A 17,040-nucleotide genomic window follows, 5' to 3' on the forward strand; every position below is an offset into this window, starting at 1 on the left:
GGCTAATGCAAGACTTGATTATAATCCAATGCATTTCGGTCTGACCTTTGTCAGCTGGTATGAGCACCTCTTTTTAAAGTTTATTCTGACGGTAGACGAAATCACTGAGAGCCCTATAGCGTACTCACGTGTCACATCGTCTGCGGTTCATGAATTGAGCCACACGTGCCACATAGCCCCTGTTCCTGCGTGCTGTATTCGCTACGACGAACCAGAGGCTTCTGGAGTCGTGGTCTTCATATGGAACGAACCCGCAGGCGCTGCACAGTGAGTAGTTCTGGGAGATGTCGGCGCTCATGCCTCGAAGAAAGATGGTTGCCGCGTCTTTAAAAATCGCCAGCAGACATAGCTTCCGGATCGTCTTGCTTTGTGCTACAGCGCCGCCGACACATTCAAGGCCTTTCAAGGATATACTGTTCTTGTCGAAGTGAATCCACAGGGTGAAGTGATGCTTCTGTTGTGTAGCAAGGACTGCGAAAGTGCTAGCCACCAATCGTCCAGTTTGGTCTCCCCTCTCCCGGTGAGTATCAAATCCAGCTTTTTCATCGTGACCATCTTCGAGATGAATTCAACCAAAAGCCAGCCAAGCTCCTTGTCCCACTCCATTTGTAGTCTCAAAAATGTCAACGGGGGATATGTGCTGAGCTCTTCATAAACTGCCCTTGCTGTGCATTTGTCCTGGGCCAGTCGACACGCCCGCCGTTCGGAGTAATTCATCCAGTCCGCTAGAGAAAACCTATTGTCGCCATAGGAGTCCATGAAAGAAACCTTGTCTTGACACCCGATTTCGCTTATTTCATTCACGACGTCAGACAGAAGAGCACGTTCGTGTTCGGCCACATTGACAGTGACCATCTTCAAGCTGTCGTGACGAGACAAAAAGCGAAAGAAGTGTCCCCAGTGCTCATTGGACCAGATGCTCACACTCAAGGTCATAAGCTCGAGGGTGTTGTTCTTTGACAGTGCCCCTATCTAGGATGCGTTGATGCTATCCCTGGCAGCCGTTATTTCTTCTCTGCTCATGTTAAAAGACACATACGAGCAGTGCAACAGACTGGAGCTCCGCAACACCTTGTTTTGTGCCAGCATCTTAGCTCCTAGCTTCACGTTCGCTTTATGGACACACAGCTCATGTGCTTCCAAGCTGCTCACCGTCAAATTCTTCAGCATGCCCTGGAAAATCCTTTTCAGCATATCGTACTCAACGGCACAACGATTTCCAACAACTTTCAAGCACTTCAGCGTGACTGTACTGCTCATAAATGCGACGAACAATTCTGGCTCTACCGCAACATCTGAGGAACTTAGCGTCAAATCTCGCAATGTGGAGTTGGCCCCAAGTGCTCTCACCAGGAGCCTCGAGTGCGCGTTCTCTATGCGCGGTGCGATCACATTGAAAACGGTCAACGTCGCAGAATCACGGAGAAGTGCCAAAATGGTGGTCGAAAATACCTTATCCCATGACGAGACTTCACAATGCAGTTCCTCTAGACCCTTCATTGACAAGAGAACATAGAAAACGCATTCTATTTGCAGCGAACCCGATGAAACTTCCAAGGTCACTGATTTCATGGCATGATTTCCGTCCAGCACGTTGCAGAGGACGGCCCTGCACAAATTGGCTATTTCTGAATCATCCGTGCAAAGGACGGAACTGCACAAGTCGGCTATTACTGAACGGTCCGTGCGAGGGTAGGTGTTCCACAAGTGGACTATTTCTGAATCATCTGAGTAGTTTGGAATCTGAATGGACGTCGCACAGCTATGCGTTCGCAGGAGCACGTACAAGATGGCGGCGGCCTGACGCACTTCGCTTTGTGTTGGTCGCGGACAACATATTTTACGGACGTGCGCGAGTGCGAGTTTCCCGCCAGACAACTCGCGCAGCTCCAGCTCAAGCCAGCAGAGAAACTCGTTCCATAGTGGAATGCTGGCAACAATCTGGCATCGTGAGTTCTCTGAGGCCGTGCAGGGGATGCTGTAGTTGATCAGAGTTCCAGAGAAACGGCCTCTGGCGCCTTCCAGGTGAACCAACAGGTTGCCGATTTCGTCATGTGCCGGAGCTGCCGCTGCTACACTCGCCGGAGTGTCCATATCGCCGCAAGTTCGACCGGCCATTTCATCGCAGCTTCGCAAGCTTCCGTTGCAACCGAACAACACTTCCAAACACGAAGTCCAGGCGGCGCAGGTTTGAGCTCGGTGGGTGGCTGCCGACTCCGCTGCGAACTGGTGAACACGCCCCCCACCCCCCCACCCCTGTAGAGGGTAAAAAAACAGTTCTAGATAAACTTCCCTGTTCCTTCCTTTTGTTTATTTTTTTCTCTCGCTTATTTAGCGTCCTATCGCGGTAAATGAATGGCGTTTTCAGGTTTGGAAGAGTAAATGTTACTATATAGTACATGTTATTGTATATGTTACTATAAGTATATGTTGAATTGTTTTCCTCTTTAGTGTACCTTTAATGTTATGCACGAGCCAAGCTTGTCATTCACAAACTATGTCCAAACTGTTTTATTTTATTCGCCATTGCACATTTTTTTTGCGACCTTCATTGTCACATAGCTCTACAGTCGTTATTTATTCACCTACCAAAGTTTACCTAGACAACTTGACGCGTTATACTCGCCGTTTTTCTACGATATGATTTTGCGAATCTTGGAGAACACCAATAACAACAATAATAATAGTGTACACATTCGTACAAAGTACAAAACAATGGGGCTGTAAGTCTCCGAGGACTTTTGCGACTAGGCCAGACAGAACTGGTGACAACGATGTGTTGCATAGTCAAAAATTATTTTTTTTTTGCCAACGAACACACACACAATAAACAGAATTGCTTGCTTACACACAGTGAATAAAAGGATAACAAAAAAGAACCAATAGAATCCATTACATACAAGCACACCATACCCAATGAAGTTACACAGGTCAGAGAACTTCAACTTTTTTTTTAACTAGCCGAGAACAACTTCTCAGGCAGTTCTTTTGAAATGTTAGGCATATATACCCTTCTGCAGGGTTCTCCATGCCTGCTAGAGAGCCACGGTACAGTGAAACCTTTTTTTTTTTTCTCGCAGTGGTCAACGTGCAACTTATAGCCTTTGAAGTCTTCACACCGGTTGTACATCAGAAATACTGTTATGGTAATGAAATCCTGGACCTTGCTAAATCCTAAATCATGTAAAATATTTTGAACTTCTAGCGTACTATCGTATAATGATATGTGGGGTATTACGTCCCAAGACAGTCATACGTTTATGGGAGACGCTGTAATGGAGGGCTCCGAAAATTTAGACAATCTGCTATTTTTTAACGTGCACTGACATCGCACAGTACACGGGCCTCTAGCGTAAAATGCTACCGCCATGGTCGAAATCGAACCCTCGACCTTCAGGTCAGCAGCCAAGCACCCTAGCCACTGATATGTCCGGGCGGACAGAGACACTAACAGGCCATGAGGGTTTTATTTTTATTATGTTTTTGTCGCTTTATTAGCGCCTCATTTATTGCGTCTCTCAAAAGAGCATGTTCAAGTAAAATTGAACACAACGTCCGGGTTCCTATTTCTGATTTTTATGAAAATTTGCTGTGTCTGTCTCCGTTTTATGCTACTTACCTTGTTCCAAATGTTACCCTCACGTGAATTTATATTGATGATGTTTGCAAAGTTCACCGCTGTAGGAAATTCCCGGATCAATCCACATATTTTATTACGTTTCTTGTGCACAATTCGGCATTCATTGTTCCACCATGGGACATGTCGTACGTGGCCAGTCCAGACGTTTGTGGGATGCGTTGAGCTGCAGCGTCTGTTAGAAAGGCCGTAAAGTACTGCACAGTCGCATCTATATGCTCAAACACGATATGTCAGTCCAACTTAAGCAGGCAACCTTGTGAAACTGTCCCCAATTGATTTGATGTGATAGCAGCGATTTGATAGTGGCTTGATTGATAGCGGTGATTTGATAGCGCTGACGTTAGCACGACAGGAAACAGGCCGCTTCTGATGGGATGATAGATAACTTCCCACTGGAAGCAAGGACAGGAGTGATGAAGATACCATGCGGAGGTATGTGAACAAGTACGTCTTGTTGCCGAGTTGTGTGTTCTTTCCGGTTCAATACACTTGCACAGAAGGAGAACAGGAACCGTTCAATTAGGTGGCCTCATGCGTCACAGCGAGAATCCCTCCACAGACAGCCATGTGCATTCAAGTTCCCAAGGACCACACAAGATTTTGGCAGTTCATCTGTCAAGGACGGGGATTCATGTTCTCCAAATGATACTGTGGAGGTAAGTGAAGAGGGGAGATGCTGAAAAATTTATTCACAAGAACTGCTTCAACAGCCACTGCATAAAGATGTGTTCATAGTGGTATATGTGTACATGCTACACCTTGATGAACTATAATAGCCACGCCCCCAGATGACCCCAAAACTTTAACACGGTCCTTTTTAAGTGTAATATAATGGCCCGACCAGAATGTAGTAAGGTCCAGAAAGTAATTATACGACGATACAATAAGGAAATACTCAACCAACACATATTTATCACCTTCGGTATCAGGGACTTACACCAATCAATTGAAACCGGCTACTGTAAGCTCCGTGTCACGCCCAATGTGCCGAATCCTCGTCGATGTTTCAAATGCCAGTGCTTTGGACGTGGATCGCTAATCTGCAGAGGGCGCCCTACTTGTGAAAAGTGTGCATGTACCGAGCACTCATCGGACACTTGAAGTTCAACAATCTGTTGTGTGAACTGCGAAGCAGACCATCCTGCCTACTGGCGATGGTGCCCAACTTTAAAAAAAAAAAAAAACAAACTAATTGTCAAGTAGAAAGTCTAATTCACTTTGTCCTTCCAAAATGCACGTAAACGGTTCGCACTCCATCAGTCCACTTCCTCCTGCTCAGATGTTAAGCGCTGGAGCGCCGCGCCACGTCTTATTGCGCCCGCCAACATTGCACACACTGTGACCGCGACCACACCATCAGCGGTCCCAGCTTGTAGAGTAGCCTCTACTGCTCCGTCTCTCACTAAAAAGGGCCAGCAGAGTTAACAGTCTGTGGGACCCCGGACCAATGAAAGTGCAGTTAACTGTAATTGCAGTTAGATTCAAAACTTGTGTGAACGTTCCTGCTGGGCAGGCACCATCCGCCATCTCACAAGAGGTGATAAACACAAGTCTCACTCCTCCGGCGTCTCGAATGCCCAAGGATAGGCACAACTCTTTCGAGCGCATAAAAAAAAAAAAACACCGAACTACATTGCTTCCGAAAGGCCCTGTAACCTAAGGCATAGACTTCGAGTTCGTAAATTCCTGTATTCCCGAAACAACCTATGCTATAATGAGGTTCCAAATTGAGAACTCCTTGCTCCAGGGGAAGGAGGGGAATATGGTGTGTTTTCTACACAGGGAAACGCTTCGCTATTCTGACAATGCAACTTTCGAGCAAGTATTCGGCGCATCAAGAAATTATGGAGCTATTTGCATAACTTTCCGCCACCTGGCTGGCCTCGGCGAATAATTTCTGCATATTACTTAGATTTATTTATTCACGTCCACAGTGCCGTATATTAGTCTCTTTGATTATCTCAGCTGATAAATTGAATGGTTTGATATGGCCCTGGTTCCAAGTATTGGTAGGCCAAAAATGTGGAAATGCGAAATTCTACAAGCGTACGATGTCATCAAGTGTCAGAGAATTATTATAAATACTGTGGTTTAAAGCCGACTATTCATTACAAAAGGCCCAGACCTTACTGCGCGTGTTCACTTACCCCACGTAGTGGGTGCATAACAAGCTTGAAAACTTTTTACAAGCACGATTGGTCACAATAGGCCTGCTTAGCATTACACAGAATGCAGTAACTTGCTAAAACTTACCTAAAACGAACAATTTTAAACTGCTCAATTACATTGTAGATGTCCAGAATAAAAATATATCGAGTAACTTTATACACTAAAAACTACGCTACATATGTGGTCAAAGTAATTGATTGATATGTGGGGTTTAACGTCCCAAAACCACTCTATGATTATGAGAGACGCCGTAGTGGAGGGCTCCGGAAATTTAGACCACCTGGGGTTCTTTAACGTGCACCCAAATCTGAGCACACGGGCCTACAACATTTCCGCCTCCATCGGAATTGCAGCCGCCGCAGCCGGGATTCGAACCCGCGCCCTGCGGGTCAGCAGGCGAGTGCCTTAGCCACTAGACCACCGCGGCGGGGCAATATGTGGTCAAAGTACGCACTATAGTGACCAGACATCACTAACGCGTTAAACCCTTAAAGGCAAAGCTTGTGGCAAACCAGTTTTCATAGCGAAAAATGTTATGAGGTTAAAAAGAATGGTCACGTGCACCGTAGTTGTCCGCCGCCGCCACCCGTGTGGGTAACCACTATAACGCAAAAAAAGGTAAAAAAATGACTAAATAAAAATTGACAAATCCCGGGTAAAGTGGGAATCAATGATATGCGATGCACGAATTAGGAAGGTCGACATGTCACATCAAAACCAGCACAACGCTACGTGGCGAATGCAAACTATGCTGTACCCGGCTTCCATATCACGACCATCATGCTTGCGCCTGGCATTTGTGTTTGTCGTCCATTCACGCCACGCAACGCCAAATTCTGCATATGTGGAGCTATATAAACGGTCGCATTGCAAGCACGATATGAGCGTAGCACCTAGTCATGTTTTACATGACACACGTATGATTATTATGTTTGGACGTGTTATCTGCCTTCGTCGTCCATGGCGCCAGCTGTCGGAATCCTTCTGTGACGTATAAAACTACATCACGTGGTATCAGCTGTGTGAAGTGTTCGTTCACTCTTGTGATTCAGGCTGCTCTGCCGCGGCTATTCTCGCTTCGCATGTGTCGGTTGCGTTTGTATAATCTGCGGAGCGATTTAGGGCATTCTATAAAAAAACAAAAACAAATTCAGCGAGGCAACGTACGATCATTGCCACGCTGTGCGCTTTCAACGGAGCGCGTGCACATGGCGTCATAGACGCATAATGTGAAGAGGCACTCTGGTAAAAGGTGAGCTGTTGTGAAAATCTTCTGGTGATCAGTGAATCGAAGCATTCTCACATTGCGAACGTTTGTGTTTACAGAGGCAAGCCATATGGCGTGTACCTGTCTCTTCCTTTTGCGCGGAAAGTGCACGGACGCTAGGTAACATTTTGACTGTTGTTGACTGCCGCGCAGGATTCACGGCAACACCTACCTCTACTTAGTTTTCAGAGCGAGATCAAGTGGGCGAAGGGGTACGGACGCATCGGCATTGGTCAAGTTCGCTTTACCTTTTTCATAAGGGTGTCTATTACTGTTTTGCCGCAATAACATAACTCGTCACAACCATGTTTCATGTGGTCTGCTTGTTTCATCAGAGTTATTAGTGAACGGTTAGTTGTGACATATTTCAATAAGCGGAAGTTCACCCGCATATGTTTTGTCTCCCTAATCCTCGCCTTCACTGCGCACGCTTCTCTGCGCGGGGTGCATTAACTGATGTGATGCGATGCACAAGCCTTGCAATAATACCTGCTCGCATCGTTTGCTCGACTAATAATTACAATTATTGTACCTTGTTTTCAGTGGCTCGTCTGGTCTCTGGCATAAACCGATTTGTTTAACAGCAGCTCAGTACTCCCGAATGTACAAGAAACGTCCGAATATGCTAAGAAAAAATGATGCATCTAGACCAAACATTCTTCCCCTCCCGCCCCCCCTGAGCTGCAGACAACTGGGAAACGCCTGTCGGCCTGGCATCAATGAACTTCGCAGATTCTTATGTGTACATTCCCGGAAAGTTCCACGTCATACTCACCAAATATCAACATCAACGAAGTACACAACATATTTTCGCGAAAGTACTTCCCGCAGACGCGATCATCAGTTTTAGTTGTTTCCAAGGAGGTATAAAAAAAATTGCTGAACTGAAAGCACCCGCAAAGTTTTGCCAGCCGTAGTGAAGCGAAACTTTGCCCTTCAGATAAGTCGGAAACATGATATTTTCTGGGGGTGCCCACCTAGACGTCAAGTGGCTTTCTATTGTTAGACTAAAAACTACTTTAATTATAAATTAAAACATAATTGTGTCCGAAAGAGTAATGAGCAGAGACTAGTATCAGTGACAAAATCTCGAATAAAATTTGCCTTGGGTTCGATGCTTACTAAAGAAAACCAGTAAGACAAGGACGCATTTTGAGCCCCATGTGACCCGAAGAGGTTGCCACGCTAAACTCGTTGGGCGTGCCATGAACACGCCCCCCCCCCCCCGAACGGCAATAGCAAATCATGCCCCTAGAAAAATCCGCCATCTTACGATTGGCACGGCCTAACTAGTGGACAAGAATTTACACTCGGGCAATTGTTTTAAGCCTCCTTGGTTGTTTCCCCATTCTCGGCTTTATCGAACCTACAGCCCGCTGCTTCTTTTTTTAGCGTACGCAAGAAAATTCAAACCAGGGCGAGACGTCATTATACGTTCATCATTATACGTTCATTTAACAATACCAGGGCCGAATGAATCGTCGCTGAGAATCGGCACTTTGAGAATCGTTTTTTTTCTGCCTGGGACAAATAAAGGCAACAAATTCCTATGCCTACAAATCCGTGAAGTACACCGTTATACATACGGAACATTGAATCTTCAATTTTAGACGCGACATCTTTGCGGATACATGGATGCCCAAAGAAAAATGGCTGCTCAGTGAGCTGCACAGCAAAGGACAAATGTTGTGTTATTTTGCCAACTTCAATTTTATCAGTCAAGTGTATTGTCGCCGCAACGTTTTGCAAGGGCTCATTCACAATAAGGCTCACTCAATTGCACCCGGTACTGCGGCAGCCAGCCCACAAAAAACCTGGAGGTTAGAAAATGAACCGACTCGGGGTTGAAGCAAGCGCGCTTCACTGACGATGGCATATGTCAGTCACGTCATGTTTACCACGTCACAGCGACAGCAGCGCTGGCCTCTCCAGCGGTCGCCCTCACTGCCAATATGTGATGCCAGCGAAACGGCCGCAAGCGCATGATGACCCTGACATATAGCCATGTTCTTACTTGACGCGCATGCAAAAATTATCATGTTGGCACCTGGCATTTGTGTTTGTCGTCAATTCACGCCACGTAACACCAAACTTGAAATATGTGAAATCAGCGAAATGAACGCGAGCGCATCCGAAGCGCGGCACGCAGTCATGTTCCCACATTACACGCAGGTCATGATTATGTCCGCAACAGCCACACACTCCCGTCACCCATCCACGCCCCACAATACCGAATTCGATACATGTGAAGCCAGCCAAACGACCGCGAGCGCACCATGAGCGCGGCCCGCAGCCACGTTTTCACATGACACGCATGTCATGATTATCATGTTTGCATGAGGCACACCTTCGTCATCCATTCAGGACGCGTAATATAAAATTTAGTATTATATGCGAAGCTATAGCGTAACGAGCGCAAGCGCACCAACAGCGCGGCGTGTAGTCATGACTTACACGACATACATGTCATGACTTCCACGTGAGGGCCTGTCACATTTTTGCCATGCAATTTTGTCATACCATACCAGTTTCGCAATATATCATGTGAACGAAACCACCGCAAGAGAAGCAAGACCATGACAAACTCAAGACACCCATGACATACATACGACCTCCATGTCGTGAATAGTGTATTTCCCTTGCAGTATAGTCAAATTATGTCATGCCAATTGTCGTACAAATCCCTCCGTCCAACTGGCAAGAAGAGCAAAACGTTGCAAGCGGCTAGATACACAGATACGGTCAATGTACCCGAAGTTTCCTGAGAAATGCTTCGCATGAAACCACCATTGGCTCAATATAAAGATCCGGGTCCCTTGCGTGCCACCCCAGTATTCTACAACTGAGTCATGCCATTTCTGGAAACGCTGTTGTAAACCGTCTTAGACAGCCTTGTTGGCGGGAAACGAATCATGGTTATGTAATAAAGTGTCTTAGAAAAGCAGAAAACAACAAGGCGTCACACAAAGTGAATTGTTTTACGATTGAGCAATCAGAAGCTCCAGCCCCAGTCAAAAATAGTTAATGGGTCCAACTGGATGTTCCAGTTAGGAGCAATGGGTGGCAAAGGGGGCTAAGTGGGGTTCAAATGGTGTCTAACTGGTGCCCAATTGGAAGTGCATGCTGCAATGGGACTGTCCAATTGGACTTCCCATGTAGTGGCTTCTAACATTTTAACCAACTCTGCATATTTGAAGTTCTAACAGGATGACCTGCTGTCATGATAGGTGGTTCCAGTTGGTTGCAATGGGACTCAAATGGACGTCAATGGGACCCAAGCTGCAATGGGAGAGTCCAATAGGACACCCCAATTGCAGTACATGCATAACTTTGAAGTTTATTTTTTACAATTCTCTACCTGAGCAGTATTGAAAGTCATAAATGGAAATCTACGGTGATGCATCCAACCCTCCATATAAAGCAATTCATTTATGTGTGTTACCCAAACAGAATTCGAGCTAGTGCTTCAGCTTGGAATCCCTGAGCTCGGTCACTTACTTAAACCTTGGATTAAATTAAGCTTGTTTACAACACTTGCCTGGTTTACAAACAACCACTGTATCAGGGCATCTGATTAAGCTTTCCATATATGCATCATGAAAATGCAGCAGTTAAAGTACTAGTACACATTGGAACCGCACCTTCTACTGTTTGCAGCATCACAATGTACCAACGATGTCTTATTCCCAAACTAGGGAATATGGCTAACTACCAGTGAGCACCTGATGTCACGTGTTTATGGGCTACCTGTCACTGCATATAATGCTGCTGCAGGATATGACTGAATTTTTTTAATATTCATACGATAGAAAAGGTTATGCAACTAAGAGAAAACAATTAGATGTTCTCACTAACAAGATATCCGAAAGAAGGTATGAAAGGCAACAATAACATTGAAAAAAAAAGAATTTTATTTCAAGGCAAACAGGATTTAAATAGCACAGAACATATTTTGGTGTAAAAAAATTTCTTGGCCAGTGCTGCAACACAAGGCGTACAAGATACTTCAAATATTACAAATACTTATAACAGTAAATTGAATCACAATAAAAGGAATTTTAGTTCCAAAGGAGGAAAAAGGCATTGCCATACAACTGGCATTTCAGTAAAGCACTGAGAAACAGGTTTCATACAGGTTAACAGTTTACACGTGAACAGCATGTCTTTACTTATTTAAGGATGCTTAAAGGTCAACTCCGGTGGTTTTTCGAGGTCAACGAATCTCAATCAAATTCGCTGGGTACACTCTTACGCACATTCCTGTCATTTATGCCAATTACAGGCTTGAGAGATGCGCAGATTATTTGCAAATGAATTTTAAAGATTGCCTCGAAAAACTCGCCTCGCTTGCCAGAATTATTGGCAACACTGTCAGTGCGATGTCAAGTTTGTCATGTCAACGAAAGTGACGCAGGCGATGGCATCGCTACTTTGGCCCCTACATTGTTTATTGTGCTGGCCCCAAGACGACAGCGGTGGTGTTTGGCACGACCATAGCACGGGAGAGCTTTCTTCCTTCCTCTGTGGTGTTTTGCCGGTGCTTCGCTGGTCTGGCTTTCACAGTTTTCATACTACGTGCCGGCAGAACCAGTATACGGCCTCCAGTTCTTAACAAATAGTACATCATATGCAGACCGGGCGCCCGGTCGGGTTTCGGTTTTGCACCTTTTTGCTTATTAAAAATTGTTTTCGAATTTCCTGAGCATTTCAGCTATTGGGCTCGTGACAAGAGTGTCTCAGGAACACAGAAACACCATTACCTTGACATGGTCGAAAAATCGCTGGAGTTGGCCTTTAAGGATGCTCACAGTGGCACAATGAATTATGTATGAATGACAAGCACACATTCTATGCATAGTGTACAAGACTGAACTTGTATGAAAAAGAATAAAAAGCGTCATGTAATATTGCAGTACCCCGACACACACACTAAAATAAAGAATACAATAGCAGTAAGAATAAAAAAAATACAGCACCCACTGAATAAATATAGGAAAACATTCAGTACACAATGCAAATATAAAACATTAATACACACAAAAAGAGACATAATAAATTTAAAGAAATTCAGACCCACCGATCTCTTTTCGGTAATATTCAGATACCTAATACAATATGCAAAACACTAGACTTTAACGAAAAAAAAATATTTCCAAAAACAATCAAACCTAGAGAGCAAGCTGGCTTACAGACAGATATTTCACAATTTGTCACAGCCATGTGGTCAATCAATTTAATCTGCACAGCACGATAAATCCCTCTATATCAGTGGTCTCAAATATGCAGCCGGGGAGGCTCTCATGTGCGGGCCCACACATAACCATTTTCACTGCACATTTAAAAACATTTTCTTGGTATGTTCATGAGCTACACAGGCATGACTGCTCTAAAGAACAATTTTTATGAGGTACACCATGTTGTCACCATGCATTGAAACATAATCGTGAAACAAAAAATCATCACCATATCCAGAAAGTGAATGATGTTAGGTGAGCTTGCTTGGAGATGATCAGGTCACCCGCGAATCCTCCGTACAAATCTTCTATTACCATATATAGACGTGGCAATGTTATATATACATAACATACTCAATGTTTATTAATTTACATTTGGATTCACTATATACTTTTTGATGAACTATATACATTATATATACTCAAACGGAATTGTTTCAATGGTATGAGTCATCATGACAAACATCTTGCCTACTAGAAGAGCTAACTAGTCACGGGTGGCGATTTCACGTCGATCGCCTCAAGGCATTTCAAGGGCCACTCACATAAAAAAACGCTCATGTTTTGAGGCATAGTGTGCACTAAACAGGGTTCCTTTAAAACTTACACAGCATAGGTTCTTCACTTCAAATACATTACAATGTAAAGGAACTTGGAGGGAAGCATACATAGGAAGCTCTTTCGAGTTCCACAAACACAACCACCTTTCTGATTTCAGAGCATTCGACCAGTGATGTATTCGCTGCCTTGTGATTTACTTTCAGCACATGTGACATGGCCACCAAGTTGTACATCACTGGACTGCAGCTTAATTTCCTTGCAGATATATATGCTTTGTTGTCGCTGCCATGGTATATTTCTTCAACAATAACAAAATGCCCATTTTGAAGTTCAACAACAGAGCTATTGGTCCTCTTGTTAGATGCATACATGCTATCAGTGATAATTGATCCCTTCGCCAACATTCTTCTGTATTTGGTGAACTCAAGGGTAGTGTCATGTAAAGATGGCTGCAAACCTGCTGATGCACGTCGGGAACCGTGTCCGAAAAAACGGTAGCCACCACTACTAAGTACGCTTTTTTGCGTTTTTGTGCCATCAAAAGACGAGCAGTACTCTGCTACACTTGGACTGATAGCCTGCCGTTGAAGTTCTACTACCATGCTTTCCATCTGTAGGACTCGGCAGACTTGATGGGGAATTCCGTTAGCTGCTTTTACAGCTTTTTTTAGGCTGCCGTTCCCAGCTTCAAATGGGAACGCACTGTGTGCCCAAAGTGGTCCCCAGTGGCGCACACTCTTTGCTATATGAGTCAGTTGGTGCATGTTGAATGTCATGACTGACTTGCCAAACAGCAGTTCTGCACGCACATGAAACTCCAACAATAGCCCCTCGGCAATGGTGAGCTCAGTTGGGCTGATTGCACGCTGCAACATTATGTGCAAGGCTTCAACTAGGCAAGCCCAGTGTTGCATGTATGGCTTCTCAAGAATGCCATGCAAAACAGGGACACTGTAACAAAGTAGCCAGCTCTCAAGTTCCTTGGCCTTCCACCATTTCCGCTCTTTTGTCGGCCTCGGCAATCGCTTCACATCCATTGGTGGCTTAATAGACATAAGCCTGCGGTCCACTATGTGCTGATGTCGGCTTATTGAACAGGCACTATCAGAATTGAACCACAATTCTAGGAACTGGCGCGCTACCCCCAGCAAGACACAGTGCATATAGTCTGGCACAAAGCTCCACACTATGTTAAAATGGGGCAGGTTTATCAACGGTGACACTGTTTTGACTCCTTGCACAGGCACCCCCCCTTTCAAAGCAATCTCCATGTCATTTAGCATTTGGAGCTCACTTCTTTCTGTGGGTTCAACTTCCTCAACTGGGTATTTAGTTGCCCCGCCAGCTCTCTCACCTCTTTGGAGACACCAATTACATCCAAAATACCCATTAAATTGGGTTACACCTTGCATCGGTGCCCTAGCAACAGAATCTACACTTGAACAGATACAATAGACCTTATATTTTTCAACCCTTCCTTGACGTTGTAATTCAACGCCATTTTCACACAGCTCGTTCATTTTCTCAACAAAAGTACCTTGGAAAAGTGCCATGTTTGGCTTTTCTTTCCAGAACCACAATGCGGCCAGGACCAATTTGGACATTCTTTGCTGTGGAGGGAGCTCATTAACAATTAGCTGGATGGGCCAAATTGATGTCCCACTTGATTTGAAAAGCGGGGTCCCATCTGCATTCAACGAGAAACTGATTCTTGGTCCACAGTGTTGAGATTCGGCTACAAAAGTACGATACATTGTACCATCCCAGATGTCTGAAAATGTCCCATTCGTCGGAAGGGGCTTTGTTAAATCAAGAAGATCACAGTCCTTAAGTAGCCTTTGAAGTTGCGACTCCACATCGAGAGTGACAAAAAAGGGGGCATCCGAAAGGGAAGACACAAAAGTTGTGTGACTGCACTTCGAGCATTTCAAGTAAGAATTTGTCTCAAGACTGCCAATATGCGAAAAGCATCTCGGACAAAAAAAGAAAAAAGTCATAGTGGTGCCAGTTTCGCTAAAAAGTTTATGTAGGTGATACTGTGAGTGAGGTAATATAGGTTTATCAAAAATTCTGTTAATTAAATCTATTAAGCTAGTTAAACCCAAAAGAGTCAAATTATTCTTCACAGCATGCTTTAGTGCCATTAGGAGAATATCTCCCTTCGAAAGAACCACTTTCTCAGTGACAAGTTGTGTAAAAAGGTCTCCAAAGCGTGCCTTGCAAGATGGATCAGGCTCTGTCACTGGATCTGCAGCAGGCTGCTGAAAGTAAAAAAAAAAAAAGCTTTCGTCAATGAAGCTATCACAGAATTCAGTTATAGTGAACCGTGATAAGCCCAATGAATATGAGCAAACAACTCTGTTATTGATCAGTACAAAATATCATGCCTGCTAGGCTGATAACTTTTTACAGACCAACTGGTGAGATATTCTTTAAAATGAAAGAGCCAGTGATCTTGAAATGAATCATTCACCAAATCACCGCTACGTGTCCCTCTTAACAGTGCCCAATTTACACAGACATTTTCCAGTACATAAAAGAGCCTGTGAAAGTAGTGCCCTTAAAACCTGACCATAAATCTAGTTATTTCCAGTGAAAACAAACACACCATGTCATCATCTAATGTGAGAAAATCTCCAGGGAAACCTTGCTGTGAAGCATGGTCACTTGAAAAAGCTTCCTGTGAAGAAAAAAAAAAAAGAAGCATTTAGTGCCACAGTAACCCAATCTGCCTATTCTAGTTAGCTGTGCTAGTTCACTCATAGCACGTAAATTACATGACAACAGACAGTGTTAAGAACATGGTCTGAAAACCTGTTGCAGGTTGTTCCCAGAGTTTATTGTCCCAAGTGATAACTCGTCTTGAACTGATTATGCAAGAGAAAACCACAGTGCCAATGCACTTGCTCAAGGCTATTCTAGTGGATGTGAATCTTCCAGCTGCACATATTTGTAGAGTGCAACTAGTGTGTAAAAGTTACCTCTTCATCCTTATCAAACAGTGACGAATCATCTGCGTCAGAAAGGCTTGCAATGCCGTCTTGAAGTGGAGAGTCCTAAAAAAAACCAACCAAAATTTATAATTTCCCATCGTAATACATAAGCATAAAATAGCATGTGTATGCTTACTAATTAACTGATAAGCCTTAGTAAAATAACTTCATCTGCTGGGGCGTGAGGCTCGCGTGCAGGAAATTTCTGTGACGGATCAGCGCTGTTCCTCTGCTCTTGTGCTTCAGGGGCTGCAGCAGGAGCTTCCATAGCACTGCCAGCTGACGAGCCTAACCGGCCTCCACTTGACGTTACCTGTGATAGAACAAGTGCGCCGATATAGTAAACGGTTTATCGTATAGAAACAATAGTTCTCGTAGCATTCTACTACCAGCTCAATTTACCGGCTCATTATCGGACTCGGGGAAATCTTCTTCACTTTCCGGACGTTCGGAGCCCGGACTAGCTATGTGACTATTCCGGCTCTTCAGTGATGTTGTTCGACTTGGTGGATCTGCCCTTTCAGTGTCGCTGTCTGCCTCATCACTCGAAGAAGGCATGCTAGGGCTGGCACCCTAGAAGAAAATAATGAGATTTGGACTTAAATTGCTGCGCTAAATTAATGAAAAAGAAAATGCACTGATAAAAAATAGCAATTTAACACGGCCGAGCACATTCGATCATTCGCGGGCAGAACTTTAAAGGGTGGTAAAAAGGAAGACCGTAAAACACGGCGCAACGATCGAAGTCGTTGAGCAACATGCAGATTAATGTTGTGGACAACCGCTGATCTGATACCAGCAGGGCCCGGATCAAGCTAAAACCCCGATCGAAAGTGCCCATCCATGTTGAAAATGATCAGAACTTACGGTCGGCGGGCAAGCGCGTGCGGTGCTCCTTGGTAGCTGGAACTGAGACTTGGGATTTAAATAAGTCTTGTAGGGTCCTCTCTTTCTTTTCTTCGGACCGCGCTCCATCGCGAGGTCTTGAAGCAACAAGACGGCTTATTTCACTCCGGGACACGAAGTACAGAAACGGCGATGTAAGCGATAGGACAATGTGCACCGGCTGCCTGCGGCCACAGCGGCTGCCATATTGCATAGACACCCTGCAGCCAGCAGTCTGCATGTGAATTGATTGAAACAGCGTAGCGTTAAACAAACATTATAAAAGTAAAA

The 17,040-nt window shown here is 44.5% G+C and overlaps 2 protein-coding genes across 5 annotated transcripts in view; both read right to left on the bottom strand.

Annotated features, from left to right (window-relative positions):
• The window catches only part of LOC142803028 (uncharacterized), a 246,596-nt gene that overhangs the window by 173,412 nt on the left and 56,144 nt on the right, over positions 1-17,040 (bottom strand). The gene's annotated exons all lie outside the window — the stretch shown is intronic.
• On the bottom strand, positions 10,965-16,991 carry LOC119161415 (uncharacterized). 4 transcript variants are annotated; one of them, XM_037413871.2, is made up of 6 exons: positions 16,732-16,983; positions 16,267-16,437; positions 16,001-16,177; positions 15,853-15,927; positions 15,480-15,551; positions 10,965-15,129 (listed from the first exon to the last, which is right to left on the bottom strand). In XM_037413871.2, the coding sequence occupies exons 5-6, from the start codon at positions 15,480-15,482 to the stop codon at positions 12,946-12,948; spliced, it is 2,187 nt and encodes a 728-aa protein (XP_037269768.2). In that variant the 5' UTR covers positions 15,483-15,551; positions 15,853-15,927; positions 16,001-16,177; positions 16,267-16,437; positions 16,732-16,983; the 3' UTR covers positions 10,965-12,945. The 4 variants fall into 4 exon arrangements, 3 of the variants coding, with proteins under 3 accessions (XP_037269768.2, XP_037269767.2, XP_075746486.1); XM_037413870.2 differs by having other exon boundaries at positions 10,965-15,132; XR_012894395.1 differs by lacking the exon at positions 15,480-15,551 and having other exon boundaries at positions 14,967-15,132; positions 16,732-16,991.

The sequence above is a fragment of the Rhipicephalus microplus genome, chromosome 3 (genome assembly GCF_043290135.1).
Source record: "Rhipicephalus microplus isolate Deutch F79 chromosome 3, USDA_Rmic, whole genome shotgun sequence".
Classification (NCBI taxonomy): Eukaryota; Metazoa; Arthropoda; class Arachnida; order Ixodida; family Ixodidae; genus Rhipicephalus; species Rhipicephalus microplus.